The sequence below is a fragment of the Balaenoptera physalus genome, assembly GCF_965194825.1.
Source record: "Balaenoptera physalus genome assembly, chromosome: 11".
Taxonomy (NCBI): Eukaryota; Metazoa; Chordata; class Mammalia; order Artiodactyla; family Balaenopteridae; genus Balaenoptera; species Balaenoptera physalus.
The window spans coordinates 16,582,446-16,605,620 of record NC_138896.1 but is presented as its reverse complement, the minus strand read 5'-3'; the positions used below and the strand labels follow the sequence as shown (position 1 = coordinate 16,605,620).

At 36.9% G+C, this 23,175-nt stretch overlaps 1 protein-coding gene and 1 long non-coding RNA gene across 5 annotated transcripts in view; one reads left to right on the top strand and one right to left on the bottom strand.

Moving 5' to 3' along the window:
* Positions 1 to 6,334, top strand: part of LOC309638852 — a 32,079-nt gene extending 25,745 nt beyond the window's left edge. Inside the window, exon 3 of the long non-coding RNA XR_014251351.1 lies at positions 771 to 6,334. This is a non-coding gene — a long non-coding RNA (uncharacterized lncRNA). The remainder of the gene's footprint in view (positions 1 to 770) is intronic.
* Positions 1 to 23,175, bottom strand: part of CDKAL1 (CDKAL1 threonylcarbamoyladenosine tRNA methylthiotransferase) — a 640,596-nt gene that overhangs the window by 411,121 nt on the left and 206,300 nt on the right. For all 4 annotated transcript variants that reach the window (XM_082415179.1, XM_082415181.1, XM_082415180.1 and 1 more), the window contains one exon: positions 17,450 to 17,570. In XM_082415179.1, the coding sequence (XP_082271305.1) occupies positions 17,450 to 17,570 (121 nt within the window). The remainder of the gene's footprint in view (positions 1 to 17,449; positions 17,571 to 23,175) is intronic.

Sequence of the window (23,175 nt, the reverse complement as noted above, 5' to 3'; positions counted from 1 at the left end):
TGACTAAGTGTCTATCCCTTTACCACTACCACACTGTCTTGACTGCTGCTACTTTATAATTAGTGTTAAAATAGGGTGGTATGATTCCTCCAATTTTGTCCTTTTTCAAAACTGTTTTAGATAACTATAGTTCCTCTGTCTTTCCACGTAAAATGAAAATTCAGAACTAGCTTGTCCATACCTACAAAAAAAATCCAAGTGGAATTTGCACTAAAATTACTTTAAATCTATAGATGAACTTGGGGGGAATTTATACCTTTACTATGTTGAGTCTTCCAATTCATAAACTTCATATATCTATTTTTTAGGTCCTCTCTGATTCCTTCTGTTTTATAGTCTTCAAAATACAGATCCTATACATGATTTGTTAGATTTACACCTAAGAAATTATACCTAATTAATTTTTCTTAGAGCTACTGTGTAAAATATTTTTTAAAATTTCAGTTTCTAGTTGTACATTGCTAGTATATATGGAAATAGGATTGCTTTTTGGTGGGTTTACACTGTATCCTTGCTAAACTCACGAATTCTAGGAGTTTTATGGTAGATTCCATAGGACTTTCTATGTAAATAATCATGTCATCTGTGGAAAGGTATGGTTTTATTTCTTCTTTTATTTTCATACTGTAATAGGGAAGAAGCTTTTGTATTCTATTACAAGTTAATCACTAAAGGAATGTTGCCTGTAAGCTTAAATTATACATAACGGCCCATCTCTGGGAACCCTGCCTCCCAGGTAATGAGCATTAAGCTAAAATACCTTTGTTTAGCTCACAGGAAACATCCTGACCAGGCCCACCTGTGAATGACTGCAAGGAGGAAGAAATGAACATATCCCCTACAGAGGCCAACCCGAACCAGGAAATGTTTGACTTCACTCCCTCCCCTTTTAGTATAAAAGAAGCCTGCATTCTAACTCAGGCAAGATGGTTCTTTGGGGCACAAGCCAACCACCTTCTCCGTCTGCTGGCTTTCCGAATAAAGTCGCTATTCCTTGCCCCAACAACTCGTCTCTTGATTTATTGGTCTGTCACGCGGTGAGCAGTATGAGCTTGAACTCGGTAACAATACAACTGAGCCCTGACACATCTACTACTGACCCCCTTTGGGAAGAACTCAGATAGTTACTAGTCTTAGATGTCATGCCTAAAAACAGGGCTGACTCTCAAGGGTCAGTTGGAGTGGCCACATTGGTGTTAATGATACTCAGCCTACTAGTTCCACTAGTCTCCTTCCTTTGCCCTTAGAACCTGTGTTGTCACGGTCCTAGCATGTCTCACATACAAGCTCACCCAAGCAGTGACCAGTTTGACATTCAAGCCGTATATGCTTTACATGAGAAAAATACAGCAGTATGTGAGCTCCATTACACACTTATTGCTGGTTCTTTTAAAAGACTAAGACAATTTTCTGTAACTTATTCAGCATAAAGCAAACTTAGCAACCATCCTTAGTAAAAACTTAAGTCTATGCAACCTAAGGAAATGTGGGGTAAAAAAACTGGCATCAAAATGAAGTCAATCAACGATGACACTTCTTAGAAGTAAGCTTTAAGAAGGGTATTAGGAGGTCTGATGAAGTGAATAAACCAGGCTTTCTAAACCACTGTGGCAAGATAATTAAGTACTACAAAAAATAATCTAAGTGATCATTTTCTCCAATCTCCCAAGAATGGTACACGGCTATTTACCAATCTAGATGCCCAGGAGAAAAGAGAATTCATTAACCACAGTGAATGCCTAGAACATTTGGGTTGTAAGTTTAGGTTTAATTCTCTCAGAGAGGACAAACTGAGAAAGGCTGGGATACATGGTCAAGACTCAGCAAACAGCAAGAGACTCTTTGAATGAAAACATACCATTATTGAGTCATAAAATATTTTTTGAGAGGTTCTGTATGCTAGTGACTATTAGGTGCTAGGGATACAAACACATAAACCTACAGGAATAAATGTAAGGTAAAGATTAGAACCAGAAACACTGATGGGAAAGGCGAACAATGAGTGAAAAGAAGAGGCACACAAGAAGATGTAAAGTCTGGAGTTCTTGTGAAGGTTCTCACACATCAAAAGAGAATCTTAAGTCTCAATAGCCTCTTTAACCCATGTAACCCAATTCACTTAGTAGAAAGAGTCACTGTTTTCCATTGTTTATTTGCCAAACATTAATGGCCAAAGCAATAACATTTTCTGATGTTTTGATCTATTATTTAGTTCAACGCAAGCTAAAATAAAATATCATTTTTATGACATCCTGCAGACCACAAATGCTTCTAACCCTCGCACCAAGCTCTAAAACGCTAAAGGTGAAGGTCTACCACCTGTCAGAGGGGTCTCTTTCTGTTTGTCACGAACCAAATTCTCCAAAAGTGAGTGCAATCGGCAGGCCACCTGACTTCAGGCTGTTGGGTCCCATGGGCCTCAGTTTCATAATGTATGAAAAAAAGATTTTAAATATCTAAAATTCTTTCTAGCTCTAACAGTCTCTGAAAATATAAACCTGCCAAAAGGATCTTTAATTATCCAAGAATAGATTTGTATTAAGAAGGTGTGTGGGCAGTTGGTATTTGGCCATGGGGCTACAAATAATAAAGAAACTTATTAAATAGTTTGCAAAGCCTATCCCTAATTGAAAGGTTTTTTTTTTTTCCATCCCTTATTAAAAAAAGGCCTCAGACCATTCTCATTAGTTGGCAAAAGATCTCAGGCAGTACAACCCATTACTAAATAGCTTAAATCAAACTGCCGCTCACTGTGCCAACTATCATGTTGCTATACAATCCATCCAAACATTTGGCAGGGAAACGTTACAAAGGACAAATCCATATGTCTACCATAGACATATTTAAGTTTGACTAGTTCTTTCTTATCTAGTATTTCAAAATAAGGAGGCTTTTAGTAAAACATAATTATATAAAAGCCAAAGATGTGGGTTCTAGTCTGGCTGGCTAGCTGGCTGGCTGGCTGGCTTGCTTTCTTTCTTTTATCCACTCAAAAAAAATGTCTTGAATGGTTCAGTAATTTGATAACCCAAAATGCCTATGTTGTTTTAGAAAGAATTAATAATAGTGATAATGGTAACAATCTCTTATATAGTAATTATATTTACCAGCTGCTTTTCTAAGCTATATATAGATATATTTAATCCCCACAACAAGCCTAGGAAACATATTATTTTTATTATTATTCCCACTTCAGAGATGAGAAAATTGACACACATAGAAACCTGCCCAGAGTTACACAGTAAGCACTGGAGCCAGGATTTAGACCCAAGAAATTTGGCTCCAGAATTAATAGTCCTAACACTAGGCCAAATGGCCTCTCACATTCAATAAATGAGGCTGCAAATTTTAGCTATATCTATACTAAGATGGTAGCTCTGGGCACATTATTTTATCTCTTCAACCTCAGTTTCTATAAAACGGGAATAATAAGGAAGACTCTATAGTGAAGTAAAATATGTACCCTCTTGTTAGCATTGTAAATGACAATGCTTTGGAAAGCAATTTGAGTTTATATTCCAAGACCCATAAAAAGGTTCTTAACCTTGACATAATAATTCCACTTCTGTAAATTCATTCTAATGAAATATATTTGAAAAACTATGCTTTTTAATATGTAAGAGTACAGATTAGACATGTCAAAGTTAATTGCAGTTAAGACCATCAGAACAGAAAGAAAATAAAAAGACAAAGGTAAATTTATGAAGTATTGTGTTCTAAAAAGAACGGATAATCTAGTCTAGATCATAAGAGCTACTTTCTGGCTGTTGTCACTGTATCTCCATTCAGGAAAAAGGTTCTGCCATGGTCCACTCTCCAAAAAAAACAAAACAAAAACAAAAAAACAAACAGAAAAAACACCCGTAATTCCATATCAGATGTAGAGAAGAAAATAGCATATTGGTGATACTTGAAGACCAAACTACTCTAGTGACCAACGTATCCTGATGGTAATGGCACCTCATGAATAGACAGGAGATATAGAAGATGGGAGAATGGGAAGGGAACAAAGCAATAATTTAAAGAAGATAAAAAGACTGCAAGACAAGAGAAATCAGAAAATATAGACATGACAGGATCAATTAATTAAAGTTGTCTAGGAACCATTAAGATATAAGCATAAAAGATAAAGAAAAGAAACTAAAAAATTAGGCAAGCCACACTGATGCGGCTTCAAATGAGCATTTGTGAAGTGTATCAGGAAAATACATACAAGCCCTAGTCAAATTTGGATTCTGAATTAGGATAGGCAAAAATAAGATAATCAAATTAAAAATCAAAAAAAGAAGAAAGTGAAATATCTGTATTATTCTTACTTCCATCATTCACCTTTGAAAATCTATCACAGAATTTAAAGTTAATGGAGTATTAAATTATGTCAATTATATTCCAAATAGAAATTTTAGACACAAAAGCCACAAAATTAAGAAAATTTATCATTTGATATATTACTGTGAAAAACAAAATATGTAAGTGCAAGTCAACTCACACAGAAAACTTGCATTTTGCCAACTGCCAAGTAGCAACCATTGGGCATCACTAAATATCACTAAGACTGGCTTTCAGCACCAGCAGAACCTCGCCCCCACTCTCTCCTCATGAGCACTGGACACAGAGATCTTTTTAAAACTATGAAAAATTCTCAGGAATTCCCTGACAGCCCAGTGATTAGGACTTGGTGCTTTCACTGCTGAGGGCCCGGGTACAATCCCTGGTTGGGGAACTAAGATCCCACAAGCGTGGCTAAAAAAAAAATTTTTTTCAAAATTTTGTTTGCTTTTATTGTTATTGCTTTCTTACTTTGTATAAAATTGAGAAGGTAGGAAAATGAAAAAATAAACCTAATAGGAGAAATAAGAATGAGATAGAAGTTGGAGTAAGCAAACAAGGGTCTTGACAATTCCATTCTGAAATCAGGTGTTTAATTTAACAGAGTAGGCAGAGACTCAACATTCAAAGGATCACGGGTTGCCTGAATTCCAGAGTGAGAACAGTATATGACAGTGGGTGATGGAATTCCCAACGGTAATCAATTTACCAAAGAGGCCCCCCAACCTCACTTGTTACGTAAGTTATACACTACTTGTTGTACAAGCCCATTTTCAGCCATCATATATCGTACGAGTCCTGTTTTATTCATTCTCTGTATTTGTGGTCATTTCTAGGTACATAGCTCTAAGTCTCACACATATTTTTTTAAAACCTGATGATTATTATATTCCATGATGATTAAAACAGAGTTATTTACCAGTTAACGAAACTATGCTAGTAATAAAAGACTCATGGGGGCAGTGATGAAACAGGTAAACCTTGTTTCTTTTATTGCACTTAGTAGAGTATCTGATACAGATATCTGTAAATGTTTGTTGAATAAATGAGTGAATGACTAAAGAATAAACAAATAAATATGTGCACAAACCAATGAATAAAGTAGACGACCACCAATCTTGACTGGGGATATCTTCCAGTCAGAAGGGCTACTGGTCCTAAATAAATAAATCCATTGTACATACCTTGTTCTCATAAATTTATAGATGTGGGGCGGGGGGGGGGGGGGAGAGAAACAGAGATGGGGAAAAGGAAATGAGGGAGGAGGAGAACAGACTAAAAATCTCATTTCAGACAGTTTATGTTTTCCTCAAGAGCAGTAATGGAAAAATAAAAGGTACTTTACAAGGTAGAAAGATCTTCCTAAATCCATATTATCTCTCACCATTAACATTTATTTTAAGGACAACCTAAAAAGAACCACAGAAATACACATTACAAATCACAGAGCTATATACATTGTTTAAAAATAGAAAACCAGGATTTTAAAAGATGACCTTGCCTTAAACCCAGTGTCTTTAGTGGATTTACAGAAAAATACACATTCCTCAGGGACTACTTCATCAGATAAAGTAAACGAGGTCTTAACTACATGCACTGCTGCCTTTTTAAAAAGCCAAACAAAACATTCTGCTTTGTCATGTTTGGCAAAAATAAAACAACTGGTGCTACCATGCTGAGATGTAGCAAAATAAAAGCGAAGTGGTTTCACAAATAAATATGAGATATATATTATTTTTGTATTGAAAAAACCGACAGGCCTTTATCCACAATCACATGTGTGTCCAATTATACTTAAAGTTGGACAACACAAGTATTGGGGGTTTTTTTCCCCCTTCCTGATATGGCTGGAAAACAAGTTTTCTTGAAGCAATAGGAAAATTGACAGATGGCAGCTCTTTGGAAACATCCATTCATTCACTCCTATTGTGCCCTTCCAAGTCCACCCTAACTCAAGTACTGACTCCAAGTGCACCCTAACTCAAGAAAACAAAACAAAACAAACAAACAAAAAAAAATAAAATAAAATAAAATAAAAAATAAAAATAAAAATAAATAAAACAAAACAAAACAAACAAAAAAGACAACCAGACAAGAGGGTACACTTATCAACTATCTCTAAATCTATATGACTGGGCGGTCCTATCCTTTAACATCGTAATAGGAAATTCAGATTCCATCCCACTGGATAAACTTAATGCATCTTAAGAGGCATTTGACACAGTACAATATAAGAAAAGAGCAGAAATTCTCCCAGCTCACCTACACTTGACGGCCCATGTTTTCCATCCTCTTTGTAAAATTCTGGGGCCCATAGCGTCTTTTTTGGGTTTAGTTGGCTAACCTCTAGATTAGTATCAAACTTTAGCTCTAACTGGCTTTCCTTTCAACTAAATAAACAACTACAGTTCCAACGCAAGGATAGAAAACTGGGCTAGAAGCCAATGAACCTGTGGTTTACTGGAAAAAGAACTGGTTAGATGATGTGGTTTAAGTTACGACTCTGTCACTTACTGCTCTGTGGTCTCAAGCAAACTGCAATCTAATTAGGCCCGAGGTCTGCCTTCTGCATAGTTGTGATAGTAATAAACTTGATAGTAATTGTACTGAATAGATATTATGTGCCAGACATTGTGTTAATTATTTTAAATGGATGATCTCTTTAAATTCTCACAACACTATAATTATCCCCATTTTACAGGTGAGAAAATTGAGATCTACAGAGGGGTTGAATAACTTATACAATATCACACAGCAAATGATAAAATGATAAGGCCAAGTTTGAACCCATGCAATCTCAAGCTATCTCTTTCTAGCCTTCCTCCTACCATTACCTAATTCGAAACACCACCCCACTGATCCACTCATCATTCTCTGTATAAGACACTGCCTTTCACAATTCAATACCACTATTGATGGGGGGGGGGGGGGAAGAGGGGCACCTGCTTAGATTGCCTTTGAACCCACCTATGAGATAAACTTTGAGAGACAGCCTCAGTATCTACTTTCTAGGGAAGCTCCTTTAACTCACCCAAACAATCCATCATGCTCGTAAATAACTTTGTTCACTCCTGTACTACTCTACTTACAGTGATATAATTTAATTGTTTTCTGCTTGTTTTACTCTCTCTCCTGCTGGATTCTCAAGGGCAGACACCAAACGAAGGTACCTGTCAATACTCTGCACTTAACAAACGTTCAGCCATGTTTGTTGAATAAATGAATGTCCAGGAACAGGGCTCTTTAGTTTTCTTAAATAACAAACATAAAAGACTTTTACACATGAAATAAAATAATAAACTTTCTAAACTATAAAAGCATCTATAAGTATTTATAACTAATGTATATCCTCACCGTACAATCTATGAACTAACCTGAAAAAAGTGTGAACCATTCTACTCAATTAACTTTAAGGCTTCTTTAATGATATGCCAAAATTTGAGTACCTTTAAATTTTGATTTTTATCCAAACTCAAAGTTATTCTACCTTCCTCAAACTAAGTAATTTTATCAGAAAAATGGTAAGCAAGATGCACTTTTTAGTTACAGCAATGGTATATTCTGTAACATACTAGAACTTGAAATGGCTTTTAAAAATCAGCCTTTTCTTTATATCTAATTACTAGAAAAGTTATATATTCATTTCAAAGTTTATATAAAATAATGGTTACATAAAGAAGAATTTACAAAATTTAAGACTAAATCCCCATGCTAATGCTGTCTAAAATTTCTAACTGGGCCACTTACTTAAAGGCATTTATTAAACCTGCATTTCAAAGTTCTGCAACTTAATGATAATTACTTCACAGGTATGAGCCGATAGTGCCATCCACTGTTCTTATGAATGATCTTGCCCAAATACAGTTTTTACAATGCACTAAAAATAAGATTACTTTAAAATTTTATTTGCACAATGTTTAAGTGAAAACAAGGTATTTGGGGATTTCACTGAAGATATTAAAACAGCTGCAAATTTCAGGACAACTAGTTTTGGGATAAAAGTAAAAATGTAACAAGTTCAAAATTGACATAAATACTTCAATTTCACACATTTAATTGTTTGAGATAAGTTTCACTTCATTCATGGCCCAAATTAACATTTTTCTCTACAAAACAATCATCTATAGCCAGAGAGAAGTAATTGGAATTATACTGCAGCTCAGCCAGAAAATTTTTTCTGCATTTAAGTAACCCTGCTGTTACTGAAATACTAAAATACTTAAGTGAATACTGTGAACAAGACTGTTCTAAAAGCTACAGGAGACACTAAGATTAACTTTTCTTCATTTATTTGTCAAACATTCACTCAAAACTGAACAAATGAAATAGGAGACTGAGGAGCTGGTGATGAATCGAATAAACTCCTAACGTTAAATTCCAGTACCATCACCTTTCCGGCCTAAATAGTACAAACGATGCAGAGAAAGGAAAGGGAGAGGGGGTCTTGGAGAATGCTGGTAGAGAACAGGATACAGCAAGATCACAATTCTAAGGAAAACACTTATTAAAATGCCCATAATGTGTCAGGCTACATATACAGTAGGCAGTACGTGTTACGAAAGAGATCAGCTCTTAGAAGTTACCCAATTTATTTGAGTCACGCAGCTAGAAAATAACAGTGTCTAAGACTCCAAACCCAGACCACAGAGGTCTCTCCAATGTACCATAAACTCTACTGTCTTCTCTGGAATAGGCTGGTACCACATTCCAGGCTCATTACTAAGAGATAAGCTTCCGGGCCTCCGTAAGCTTACAGAAGATCAAGAATAATAACAGCAGTTACTTACGCATCTTAGGGACGTGCCACAAGAACAGTTATAACCTCTAGATTCAAGTTTCACATGGGCCATGTTCGGACTTCTATCATTTACTTTTGAAAGAACTGAATGTCAAGGGTGTAACATAAAATGTGTGTTATTTTAAGCTACAATTTGCTAGTATTTAATTAGAAAGGCTACCTTCCAGAGCTTACTGGTATGTTTTAGCTGTCTTTTATCCCTGGTCAACAGCAGAGGCTTTGCAAATTAGCATAATAAGTGACAGAAATAAGATTGCATCTGTGAAAGTAGTGGTTAACTACTAAACGCAAGTGGTTACCTAACAGCATAAAAGCTAGTAGAAATGGGATCTCACTGGTGAAATCAGTGACATTCAAGTGAGCTGACTGGCTAAAATATTTGCCAGAAGAGGGTAAAGAATTTTGCAACACCGTAGCTGAGACGAGTGTTTCTCAAACTATCTATAGGGACAGATCAGGACTTTTATTTCCAAACTCTTATAAACCAGTATTTTTGTAAAATACAGTGAAAAGGAATTATAAGACATTGCAGCAACGTTAAACCATCTTAAAAGTTTCTAAGATGCTTACTCTCCATTTCTATACTTGTCACAGACCAGTCATCAATAGTTAATAACCTGGCACTGGTCCATGGATCACACTTTGGGTAGCACTGGCTTGGACCATTAAGGATATTATTCTGTCTTGGTCCCTCCTTTACCCTCACTCCAGACACTGCATAGAGGATTCTGGTTGCTTGAGGCTGACAATACTGTCTCATCTGGTTCAAGTGAAACTTTTGCGCAAGGTCTGATTTAATCACCCCAAAGAAGAAAGAGTTAGGACTTCACCAAGCTTATAAGAACAGGTGGATGGTGCCAGCTTGCTTAATGAACTCTTATTGCAGATTTTGGACTGGGACTTGCTTTCATTACAACCTGACAACTGGGTTGTAGAGAAGCAACTAATCCTCATTGGTAGGTACTACTGTCTATCAAAAAAACCTCTAAGAGTTGTACCTGACAAAACTGACTTACATTAATTTACAGTCATCAGCGCCCAATATATAAAAAAGTGATATTGACCAATAATTTTTAAATAAATGAGTGACTATTAAGTCTGCTGAATTCTTTTTGGAAAATGTTTTATCTTGAGATACTGCCTCTTGGAGAAAGGTGTCAGGACCTAATAGATGTCTCTGAGGACGGCACCGAGGCTGAGGGAGCTTTTCTCAAGAGAGCAGATTCAGAATAGTGCCACGGTTATTACAATCAGGACATGTAAACAGAACAGTACAGTATAACTAAGAAAAAAAAAGAATACTTACTTGTTGACACCATGCTAAGATATAAGAAGTTAATGAATCATTGAATATACTAAACATGTAGTCATTTCAAAGGGATTATAAAATAAAATATCCCAAATTTTATTCTCCAAAAATGTTAAAAAAGATTCACACTAATACAAGTGTGATATTACATATATTCAACCTTCTAACAGGATCTTTTTGGAACCTTAATTCAAGCTTTATAAGAACACTTCTAGGGCTTCCCTGGTGGCGCAGTGGTTAAGAATCCGCCTGCCAGTGCAGGGGACACAGGTTCGAGCCCTGGCCCGGGAAGATCCCACATGCCACAGAGCAACTAAGCCCGTGTGCCACAACTACTGAACCTGCGCTCTAGAGCCCGCGAGCCACAACTACTGAGCCTGCGTGCCACAACTACTGAAGCCTGCACGCCTAGAGCCCGTGCTCCGCAACAAGAGAAGCCAGTGCAATGAGAAGCCCGTGCACCGCAATGAAGAGTAGCCCCCGCTCACTGCAACTAGAGAAAGCCCACACGTAGCAACAAAGACCCAACACAGCCAAAAATAAATAAATATTTAAAAAAAAAAAAAAAGAACACTTCTAATTACGGGTTGGCCAAAAAATTCGTTTGGGTTTTTCCATAAGATGTTACGAAAAACCCAAACGAACTTTTTGACCAACCCAATAAATTTTTTACCACCAAATTTTTTTAATAGAATTATTTTCTGAAAGCTGTAATTTAAAGAGTAACATTAAAAGATAGCATTTGAGGCTTATATTTTCCACACGTGTACTGACAATGGCAGTAGTCGTGTTTGATGACAAAGGTCAAGGAGAAGACCTTTTTACTATGTTGCTGCCACATCTCATAGAGGGGCAGTAAAAGGATACCTGAGTATCTCACACCGCTTACATTCAGAGGTCTCAGGAGTCACTGCTGTGTACTCTCACCCTTAGAAGAGTGTCATGCTGGCACCTAAAAGCATTCATTCCCCAGAACGTGGAACAGAACAAGACCCAAATCCTCCCCATACAGGAGCTGCAATTAACTCTGTGTTTACAGCTGCATTTTTTGGATTATTTCAGTCAATGTTAGTTACCTGTTGACTTGGGAAATGTTTATCTTTGTATATGTCATAATATCTAATACAATACCTGATAATGTGGTAAGCACATAATAATTATATTTTCAAATGCACTGTGATTATATCTAGTTAATAATTATTTCATGTTTTAATCATTAGAACCAGAAAGATAGCAAAATGTTATTAGTAATGATCCTACTTCTCTAAAAACAACTTCACTTCTATGAGAGAAATTTGCATTCTTTCTCTTTCATTCATTCATTCACCTATGTATCTAGCCCTGGAATAGGGACTGATAAATTCCGGACATTATAGAAAAAAGTTGAAATATCCGAGTTAGTTTGTTTTCCCAAAGCTAAGATGTCACAGGGGGAAAAGTAACAGATACTTTTAAAAAATGTAATAAATTCAAGTATGTAATCTCAAAGAAAATTAGATTCCCCTTAAAGGTTCCCATATACCATCATTTTATGTCTGGCAGATGGCAAATAACAAGAAAGACGATAAATTTTAAAAGAGAAAGTATCAGTAAGGTATTACAGGGTCAGATGGTATTTTCTAAGATATGTTTAGCCCTGGGGAGGATTACCCCTTCAAACTAGGGATAATCTGATAGTAGTACCTAAAAAATGATATACCTTATATCAGAACTGCTGAGCGGCACCCAACTCTTGGCTTTGGAAGAATGAAAATTGCCAAGGAATTGTCAAAATGATGACTTTGATAGTGATAGAGACAGCAAAATGAAGCAGAGATTTTCTTTATGGCCCATTTTCTGATTTTTAACTTTTTGTCCCCTATATTACCTTCTGTCTCCACACTCCATTCTTACTACTAGAAAAAAAATAAGGCAATCACACAAATGGGGTCCCCTGACAAAAACTGAGCTTTTCAACCTCAGCTCACTTTTTCCTTTTATGCACATGTTGACTCCCTATTATACTGACCATGGCACTTGGTTGATACTTGTCTACATAAATATCCACAGATTTCCTACTCTGTTGTGCATCAGGACCATGACCTCACTCCACGAATTTCATGAAAAAAAATGGAACACTCTGGCATGACTCTTCAAATTTCATATATTTACCCCAGAAACAAGATTAGTTCTGGCCAAATTTTTAATTAGAATCTCAGATTAGACATAGCTTCCAGTTTATAGAAAATCTGTAGGGTAGAATATCAGCTGAACACCACCATCAAAGGGAGGAAATCGGGGAAGAAGAAAACTGACAAATCTTGGAAGGAGGGGGGATTCTGATCGAGAACTGGCTGTATCTCAAGTCAATGGAATCAAAAAGAGGCCATAGTATATTAACCAAAACATAAAGGGACATGACACTGAACCCTCCACCCTCCATTTTGCCTGACAGCATGGAGGAACTGAGCACCTTTCTCTAGATTAAATCAGTGAAGACCTTTAAGAAAAATGAACTGATAAGTTCTACACTTAAACTTACTCACATCCTTTACTCTTACGTCTGAGGAAGCATGAAGGTCCTTCTCTCCAACACTTACCTTTCTAACTACGTTCACAACTGTTCCTGTTTAAACAGTTTCTCCTGTCAATATATTTCTAATCCTTACCCCTCTGCCTCTAAGCAAGCTCAGATAGAAATATCCTTCTATTCTAAAAACCACGTCTCTCACTTTATAGCAGAACTCCTCCCATAGCAAAGCCTACTAATTTCTAACGTGGTTTGCAAATTTCCGGCTCTTTCGAAAATGATCCACCTAACCTGGCATTACTTCTCCTCAAGGAATCAGAAGTAATTGATAGTTAGACACTTCTTTTCATAAAACCTTCGCCACTGACTAGTTTTATTTCATAGATAGTTCCTCTCTCTCCTCTTATTTCCTATACACGGGCACTGACCATTCACCTTCACTGACCTCAACTCTCACCCCTCCAACTAAGGCTTCTTTTTAGCCTTGTATTTCTATCTCCAACAGCTCTTTGGAACTTCCAAATCCATGGTTACAAATAAATCCATTGGAGAATGCCAAAGCCCATCTTCTTAACCATTACACAGTACTGTCACCCTTGCTTTTCCTTCCCAAAACTACCACCCAGGCTCTCATTCCTTCCTGGCTCGGTTGCTATAGGAACCATAAGCAAGAAATGTGGGTGGCCTATAGGTGCTGAAATCTCATTTCCAATGTCACTATAATGCAAAGATTATTCTGTTCCCACACTTGATATGATCCCTTGCTCCTGTGAACCCACAAAAGTGTCTGACAGGCGCAATAGATAAGCCTCAGTCTCAGTCACCTACTAGCTGCATGACAATGTGAAGTCACCTAACCGCTCTGTAACTTAGTTTCCTCATCTACTGAAAAATCTCACAAGGCTGTTGTGAGGACGAAATACAGGAAAAAATATACATCTCACAGAATTCTGTCTGGCCCACACTAAGCACTCAATATACATTAGCAATGATTAACTTCACTCTCTCCTGCATTTGAGAGTCATGTCCCTACAGCTCTCATCATCCTACTAGACAAACACGTGCCTGTTCATGTCTGCAGGGAGTACTTACCCCATGAGGGACAGTCTAGAAATAAGAGTGATACTGGACAAGGGGCAGCTAACCTCAGATGGCTCACCTCAAAAGGAAAGAATGTTGTAAATTGAGACAAGGAACCGAGTAGACCAAATTTATATATGCAATACAGCACACATAAGAAGGATGAATAACTGAACATAAAATTGAGAGTATGGAAGAAAAAATAAATGTTATTTAAGAACTAAAGGTACTCTTATTATACACAATGTGATCAAATAAGTAGTGATCTCAGCTCATCCACAATCTAGCATGATCTGAAATTTTCAACTTCTTCCTTGGCTAAAGCGACTAATATACTCCTTTTACATTTTAAGTTAGAAACGTAACAAAGCATAACAACTCTGTAGAGTTTAACAGTAACTTTGCTAAATTACCAATACATGTAATAAAACTTGCTGCAAATGGGATCCTTTCCCTAACTGATGAACAGAAAATTTATATGAAACTTATATATCCATATTTAATTTCAAAGCCATAAAATCTTGAAAAGTGTAAGATTTTGATGGAGATGATAATTTTCGCTTGAAAGAAATAATTATTCGTAGAACTCTTTTAAAATATTTAAATGTAAATGAAAAAAAGCAATGAGCTCTACTGGAGGTAAAAAAAAATAAAATTCAAGGTAAAGATGTTAAGAGTGATACTGTAGACAAACACCCATGGAGAGACTTTCATCTGAGAACAAGTGATAAGGCTCCAACTGATTCAGGAAAATGATTAGTAGTCAGAGAAGTTCAGAAACTCTTATCTCAACGAGTGACAGTACAGATTAATTCTCTTAACAGCAAAAGAATGTTTGCTAATTTATTTACTAAGGGGCAATTCTATACTGTAATATGAGAGATGTGAGAAGATGAGAAAGTGAAAGGAAATATCCAGTGAGCTTTAAAAAAGTCTATAGCCTCATTATAAGAAACACTAAATCCAAAAGAAGAAAAATTCAAATTATAAATATATGAAAAATTTTAACTTAATGCTAGGGAAATTTTGAAAAATATGCAGCAAAATAAATTAGCAGTGGCTTGAAAATACAATATTAATTCAACATTTATTGAGTACTCACTTTGTACTGGACCCTGAAGTCAGAGATAATAATAGTGATAATTGAAATACTTTCTGAACTCACGAAGCTCATAACTAAGTAGAAAATATAAATTATGCATCCTGAGAAGTGCCATAATCAAGGTAAATAGGGAATGTTGTAGATGCACAGCGGAAAGATGGAGGTATTTAGCCTGGTCAGGAGGGGAGGAACAAGCAGCCACCCAAAGAAAGGGGCACACAAGTGCGTATGGCAGGATTACCCACAAGTAAGTGGAGAAATGTAAGACACGCCAGGGGATCCTTACAGCACACAGACAGGCCTGGAGTCAAGACAGAGAAGGACCTTGAGGCTGAGAATGTCAAGTAGTTCAGTGAGACTGAATACTGGAGTGTGAGGTGGGGAGTGACAAAATGGAGAAGTACAGAGACTAAAAATATAAAGTACCTTTGAAATCAAACAGTTAAAATCGACACTCAGCAGGTCACAAGTAGCTACAAAGTCACCTTGATCCTAAAATAATGGATTCTAATACAAAAGGGTTTGACAGGCCCTAAAATAATAACATACTTAAAGGAATGTGCCAGTCAAAAAGGAGTTGATCAGTCCTGCATTTTTTTTTTTAAATGAGACTATCAGAAACATTTAGACTTTGCCCCTCTAAAGACATGGTTTAGGAGAAAGTACGCTTAGCCAAACTCCAAGTATCACTGTGCAAGTGGCAAGGCAATTTGTACTGCAACAAGAAATTAACATGATCCCATTCAACTTTCAAATTATAGAACTCAATTATTCATTCATTAAGTGAACATTTACTAAATCCGTACTGTGTACATACTTCTGTGTACTAAGGATACAATGATAAGAAAGAAAATCAATTCCCTACCTTCATGGAGCTTATTACATGCCAGTGAGGGGAGACAATTACAACATAAATGGACATATGTCTATTTCAATACTGAGAAATGTTACAAAGGAAAATAAGGTAAATATGGAGGAAAGGAAAGGTAGGGATGCTGCAATTTTAATAGGAATTTGAATTCAGGAGTCAAAAACAACAGCAGCAGCAGCAATGCAGGATGTGAAGGAAGGAGAAGAGTGACTGAGACAGAGGGAACAGCGAACAGCCTTACACCCATAACTTGGCTCAGGCTCCAGAGACTATATTAGATTCTCCGGTCAATGTGACAGCTACGCTTCTGACTGTTAAATTTTGACTTAGTCGCTAGTAATCTCTGAGCTTGATGAGTCCAGGTTTATGAATCTTCCACACTGAAGGCCAGACATTGGTCCTGGACAAGTTCACGAAGTCAACTGAAAGTCCCCAGGGGTTTTTAGGGAAAAGCCAAATGTCTTCTTCAACAGTCCCCGGTCTTTGGCGGCAGCGGGAAGGATAAACCAGAGGTGGACGATAAGGCAAGAGAAAAGACAACCAGTGACAACACGGCTGCAACAGTGCAGGAGGAAAGGACGGCACTGGCTTGGAGAGAGGTAGGAAGATGCTGGAGCAGGAAAGATAAGTTCACCTGTTCTCAGTGGGAAAGAGCATGAAGAAAGCAAAGGGCAAAAGGAGGACAATTTTTAAAAAGAGAGAAGGAAGATTAAAATTTAAAAGGAGCAGGAAGGCTTAAATCTGTGGGAAATGTGAGGCAGCTGCATGAATGGAGGGACTTTCATGAGGTTTAAATTTAAATTTATTACCAGACTATTATAATATAGATTAAAGTGGGAAATAAGTAACTTTTTCAAATGGAGTCACTATTTAAAAGAACCAAATTCAACAAATGCAAATAAAACCAAGTATGACTGATTATACCAGGAGTTATAATCAGGCAGAACTTCAGACCAACATGGCAATTAAAGAGTACTTGATATTCAGTCACGATGTTTATCTTCAGTTTAAGGCTCATAAAAGTAACATTTAAAAATATTCATTTCAGATAGTTAATAATCAAAATACGGTTAGGATCTTGGGCAATATTTACTACTATAATGCTATTGAAAAAAATAGTCAAAGATGATGGGTGTATTAACCATTTCACAGAATGAAATACTCTTCTTAAAAAGATTTTAACCAAGGGCAGAGCTGGAAAACAAAATCCACATTTATTACCAAAAAGAAGTTAGAGTAATGTTAATCAAAGAAAAAAACACTTGCTGCAAATGTAAGTGCAACTGCATACAGGGAACATCTTAGAGGGAACAATATTCATGACTGATTTTTTTAAAAATTCATTTTTGATTTTTCTTTCCCATGGAAATGTTCAACTACTTTTCTATGTCATATAGCCAGGAAAATTCATGGAGTATATTGAATATTTTATGAGTTAGAGAGAAGCTTACCCAGTATTGATGGAAATGATTTCTATCAGTGGATTCTTCCTAATCTTTGGCAAATCCAGTCGTGCTCCCCCCAACCGTTTTCCATTATCCTTTTTCTGACCCAGCAGTCTCACAGAGTGACCTTCAAATAAAGCATAGAAATACACGTTAGCATGAGTCACAACTTCACTTTAATTTACTGCTTTCAACAAATGTGTTAATATTTGCATTTAACTTTTTCTTTTATGGAAACAAATAAAAACAACCCAGAGAAGATACGATCACTGAACCTAAGAAATACTACCAAAGGGAAAGGCAGCGGTGTTCAAGTCCTACAGTCAAAAGTGCTTTGCTTAGAATATTTGCACATTCATACTGCACAGAGGAGAGAAGTAGAAATATCCTCAGAGTGTCATTCCACAGGTATGAATGGTCCCTAACATAGACCAGATATGTAAGTATATGAAGCAGGAAGGGTTCACTTGGGCACTGGCCCTGCAGGCCAAGTACAAAAGCAGATCATCTGCTCAAAGCAAACTGTAAATCAAAGAAGTAAAGAATTAAAAAGCTGAGATAAAATGACACTCTAGGGTTGGATTTTTAAGAACAAACAAAAGCTTTTAAACTTACTTTTTTTAAAACATTACAAGAGAATCAGAACACTTCTAAGACCCATTAAAATGTTGAATTAATTGTAGTTACAGAAAAGTTGGAAGAATAGAAGAATTCCCATCTCCTTGATATTCACCAATTATTATTTTCCATACTTATCATTTTCTCTGTATACATACATATTATTTTTTATAACTTTCCTAAAGTACATCCTGTAAAACGCACCCATTGTAAGTAAACAATTCAATGATTTTAAATAAACTTATACAGTTGTACAATCATCACAACCCATTTTTAGAACATTTCCATCACCCCCAAAACTCTCTCAAGCTTATTTATAGTCTATCCATGCTCCCATACCAAATATATTACATTTTGTTAATCTATCAACCAGCTGATGAACATTTGGACTGTTTCCAATTAACACCTTTTATAATAATGCTTCTATGAATATATGAATACAGATCTTCATGCGGACATATGTGTTCACCTCTCTTAGATAAGATTCCTAGGAAAAGAATTGTGGGTTATGTCGTAAATTTATATTCACTTTTATAAGAAATAACTTTTCCAAAGAAGTGCTACCATTTTATATCCCACCAGCAGTGTATGAGGGTTTGAGTTTCTCCACATCACCAAGACCTCACTCATACTGTAACTTCTGACAACAGCTATTCTAGTGGGCGTGTAGTGGTATATTATTGTGCTTTGAATGAATAATATGCATTCCATAATGACTAATGATATTGAGCACCTTTTCGTGTGATTAGCCAATTGTATTCCCATTTGGTAAAATGTTGTCATGGTTAATTTTTACACGTCAACTTGCCTGGGCCACAGGGCGCCCAGACATTTAGCCAAACATTATTTTGGGTGTGTCTGTGAGGGTGTTTCTGGATGAGACTGACATTTGAATCAGTAGACTGAGTAAAGCACACTGCTCTCCCTAACACTGGTGGGCATTATCCAATTAATCAAAGACCTGAATAGAACAAAAAGGCTGAGTAAGAGGGAACTAACTCCTCCTGTCTGACTACTGAGCTGAGTAACTGGTCTTTTCCAGCCTTCAGACTCAAGACTGAAATATCAGCTCTTCTTGGGTCTCGCACCTGCCCAGTTGCCAGCTGTAACTCACGCCATCAACTCTCCTGATTCTCAGACCTTTGGGCCTGGGCTGGAACTGCGCATCAGCTCTCTAGAGTCTTCACCGTGCCGACCACAGACACTGGGAATTTTCAGCCTCCGTAATGGTGGGAGCCAATACCTTATAATACATCTCATTACACACACACACCCCCCTACTGGTTCTCTTTCTCTGGAGAACCCTCACTAACATAAATGTCTACTCCAGTATTTTGTCAATATTTTGGTTATAGCATTTGTCTTATTATTGAATTATAAGAATTCTTTACATATTCTGGTTATATGACCTTTGTGAGATATATAATTTCTAAATATTTTCTCTCAGTCTGTGGCTTATAGTTTCACTTTCATAATGGCATCTTTTGAAAATTAAAGTTTTTTTAATATAATGAAGTTCAACTTATCTATATTTTATTTTACAGCTCATGCTTTGGGTGTCATATCTAAGAACTCTCTGCCTAGCCCAAGAGCACAAAGATTTCTCCTACATTTTCTTCCACGAGTTTTATCGTTTTCACTCTTATAATTAGGTCTAGGATACACGGTGTTACTTTCTGTGTATAATAAAGGTCTAAGTTTATTTTTGCACGTGGATATTCAATCGTCCCAGAATCATTTCTTTTCCTTCTTCCTCCTTTGTGCCACTGCCATCACACATATTAACATATATAGTTGTATAAACCCTAAAATATAGTGCTACAATTGTTGTTTTATACAATTGTATGTTTTTTAAAGACAAATGTGAAAAATATATATTTATAAAGTACTATATATTTACCCACATGATTACCACTTCTAGCACTCTTCATTTCCTCCTGGGGATTTCCATTTGGTACCACTTTCTGCCTGAAAAATTGTCTTCAGTATTTCTTGTAAATCAAGTCTGCTAGCAACACATTTTTTATTTGGAAATGTCTTTATTTTGCTTCATTTGGGAAGGATACTTTTGCTGGATATATCAATAGAATTCTTGGTTGACAGTTTTGTTCTTTGAGCACTGAATATATCACTCCACTGTCTTTGACCTCTAGAGCTTCTGGTGAGAAGTCGACTATTAATCTTGTTGTTCTCCAGTACACAGTATGTCATTTCTCTCTTATGCTGTCAAGATTTTCCCTCTTTTTCTACAATGATTACGACGTGTATAGGTGTGGATATCTGGGACTTCTCTACATGGAATTCACTTAGCTTTTTGGATCCAAAAGTAATGGTTTTCATCAAATTTGGGAAGTTTTCATCCAGTACCATTTAAAACTACTGTTGTTGCTGTTGCTGTTTTTTACTGTATCCTTTTCTTTTGTGATTCCCATGACACATTTGTTGGTGTGCCAGATGTTGTCCCAATGGTCTCTGAGGCCCTTTTCATTTTTCCTCTGTTCTTCTATCCAAATCAGATCATTTCTCTTGGTCTATCCACAGATTTTTTTCTTCTGCCCTCTCAAATCTGCAGTTGAGCCCCCTCTAATGAATGTTTTCATTTCAGCTACTGTACTTTTCAACTCCAGATTTCCTATTGGTTCTCTTTTATAATTTCTATCATTTTGTGATTCTGTATTCAAGTCAGTGTCATCATCCTTTTCTTAAATGCTTTTTTTTTAAAAATAAATTTATTATTTATTTATTTTTGCTGTGTTGGGTCTTCATTTCCTTGCGAGGGCTTTCTCTAGTTGCGGCGAGCGGGGGCCACTCTTCATCGCCGTGCGCGGGCCTCTCACTGTCGCGGCCTCTCTTGTTGCGGAGCATAGGCTCTAGACGCGCAGGCTCAGTAGTTGTGGCTCACGGGCCCAGTTGCTCCGTGGCATGTGGGATCTTCCCAGACCAGGGCTCGAACCCGTGTCCCCTGCATTGGCAGGCAGATTCTCAACCACTGCGCCACCAGGGAAGCCCTTCTTAAATGCTTTTAACATCATTTCACTTAGTTTTTTCAAGTCTTCGTCTGCTAAATCCAACATTTCTGGCCACTCAACGACAATAGATACTGACTGCTTTTTTCCCGCTTGAATGTGGTTATACTTGGTTTCTTTGTATGTATCATAATATTTTGTTAAATACTAGAAATTTTAGGTAATATATTGTAGCAACTCTCAGTTCATATTTATCCCCCAAAGGGTAGCCTATGAAGTTTATGTCTCCACAATGAATGGTCATTAATCTCCTTTCTTAGCTTTTTTGGCTTTCTTCCCCCCAAAGCGTAACTTCCCAGCAGTCAATTCTGTATCTGCATAGCAAAGCTAAGTCAAGGACTGGTCACGCATATGCTCAAACACCTTAAACCAGTAAGATTCCTAACTATGTGTTGACTGATCTGTGTATGAGCCGAGAGCATTCAAAGTTAGGGCCATTTTCAAGCCTGCCCCACCTTTTACTTTCTCCTGGGCTTTCTTGGGTCCTCTCCCACCTTCTCGTGATGTGCATACAAGCTCCAGTCGACAGATAAGTGTAGGCAGCTTGGGCCCACTCTGGTCCCTGTTGTGCATGTGCACAACCTCCAGTCAACTTACAGTTTGCGAAGACTTATCAAGCATCCTCTCTCTGTCTCATCTCCCAGAAGTCTCTGCTAAATCCGTGGCTAGTCTGTCTGTCTACCACTTCTGCCAAACAGGCCTACAACTTCAGGTGTGTAGAGCCAGAGACACCCCATCCCCTATCCCCCCACCCCACCCCACCCACCCCCCGTCACGCGCCATGAACATCTTCACTTTCCCTAACAGTCCTCCAAGTCAGCTGAGCCTTCTTGGGAGCAGCAGTGAAGCTGCTGGTTTTTACAGCCTGCCCTGTCCTGGTTGAACAACCTTGCCCACAGAGCTGAGGAAGGAAAACGGCAGTAGCACCAGGCACAAACACCAAAGACTCACACTGTTCTTACCCAAAGCTCAGTTGTTTGCACAAATAAACACTTCTCAGTTTGCTGACTGCTTTTAGCCAATTTCCAGAATGCCAGAATGGCTTGTTTTTGACCATCTGTCCAGCTTTGTTGTTGCTTGTGGGGAGATTTGTTGACCTTCTCACGCAGTCGTGCCACAAGCTAATCAAAGCCCACTTTTTAAAAGCAATTATTTAAAATAACTTCAAATACATAATTAGTACAGATATAAGATTCTAAGCAATTATATGTATGTTTCATCACCCCTCATTTCAGAAAGATATACTGCTTAAACATCTCCTGTACAGACAGCTTTTCAGGACCAGAAGTAATAAAACCATCAGTCATGGCCTTTTTGTACTAATTGCTTTAATAAGAAACATTAAGTACTTCATTCATTCTGAAAATTCTTGCTCTGATGGAGAAACATAGTTAGACTCAAGCAAGCATTTGGCATACCAGATTTCACAGATTTTCAAGATAAGTTGAGCTCTTCAATCACAAGTCCAGTTAATGAAGAGGTGAGCAAGACTGGCATGATAACATAATAGTTCTCTGAGAGATGCCAAAAGTTCAATAATGACTATGCAAAGGCATGCTATTTTCATACTAGCCTGAGACAAATTTCATTATATCCTGCTGAGACTTCAGCAATATGAGCCTGTACTAATAACATTTGATAAATTATTCATCTCCAACTATCTACATGCAAATAAAGGAACATATCCTGCCTGATGATATAATGAGTTATTTTCCAATCCAATGATTCATTAAAGAGTGGCAGACCTAGCAATAGTCTTTTTTTTTTTAATTGAAAAATATACCACACTAAAAACAAAGTAGGAAATAACATAAAAGTCCCTCATTATATCTGGTCAAAGATGAAAGAAAGGAAATTCAACCACATAATGATTTTTTTTTTAAAAAACAGACTAGCAGAATAGAACTTTTATACTTGTTATACCATCTTTTTAAAAAATCCTTTTGCAAACAGAATTGCTATTTCAAAGTAACTCCTTAAATCTATAGACCACAGAATAAAAACATATACTACAAATCATTACCCATTATATGTGCAGTTATCAATATTATTACCCTCTAAAACAAACTGAAATTTGACAGAATAAAT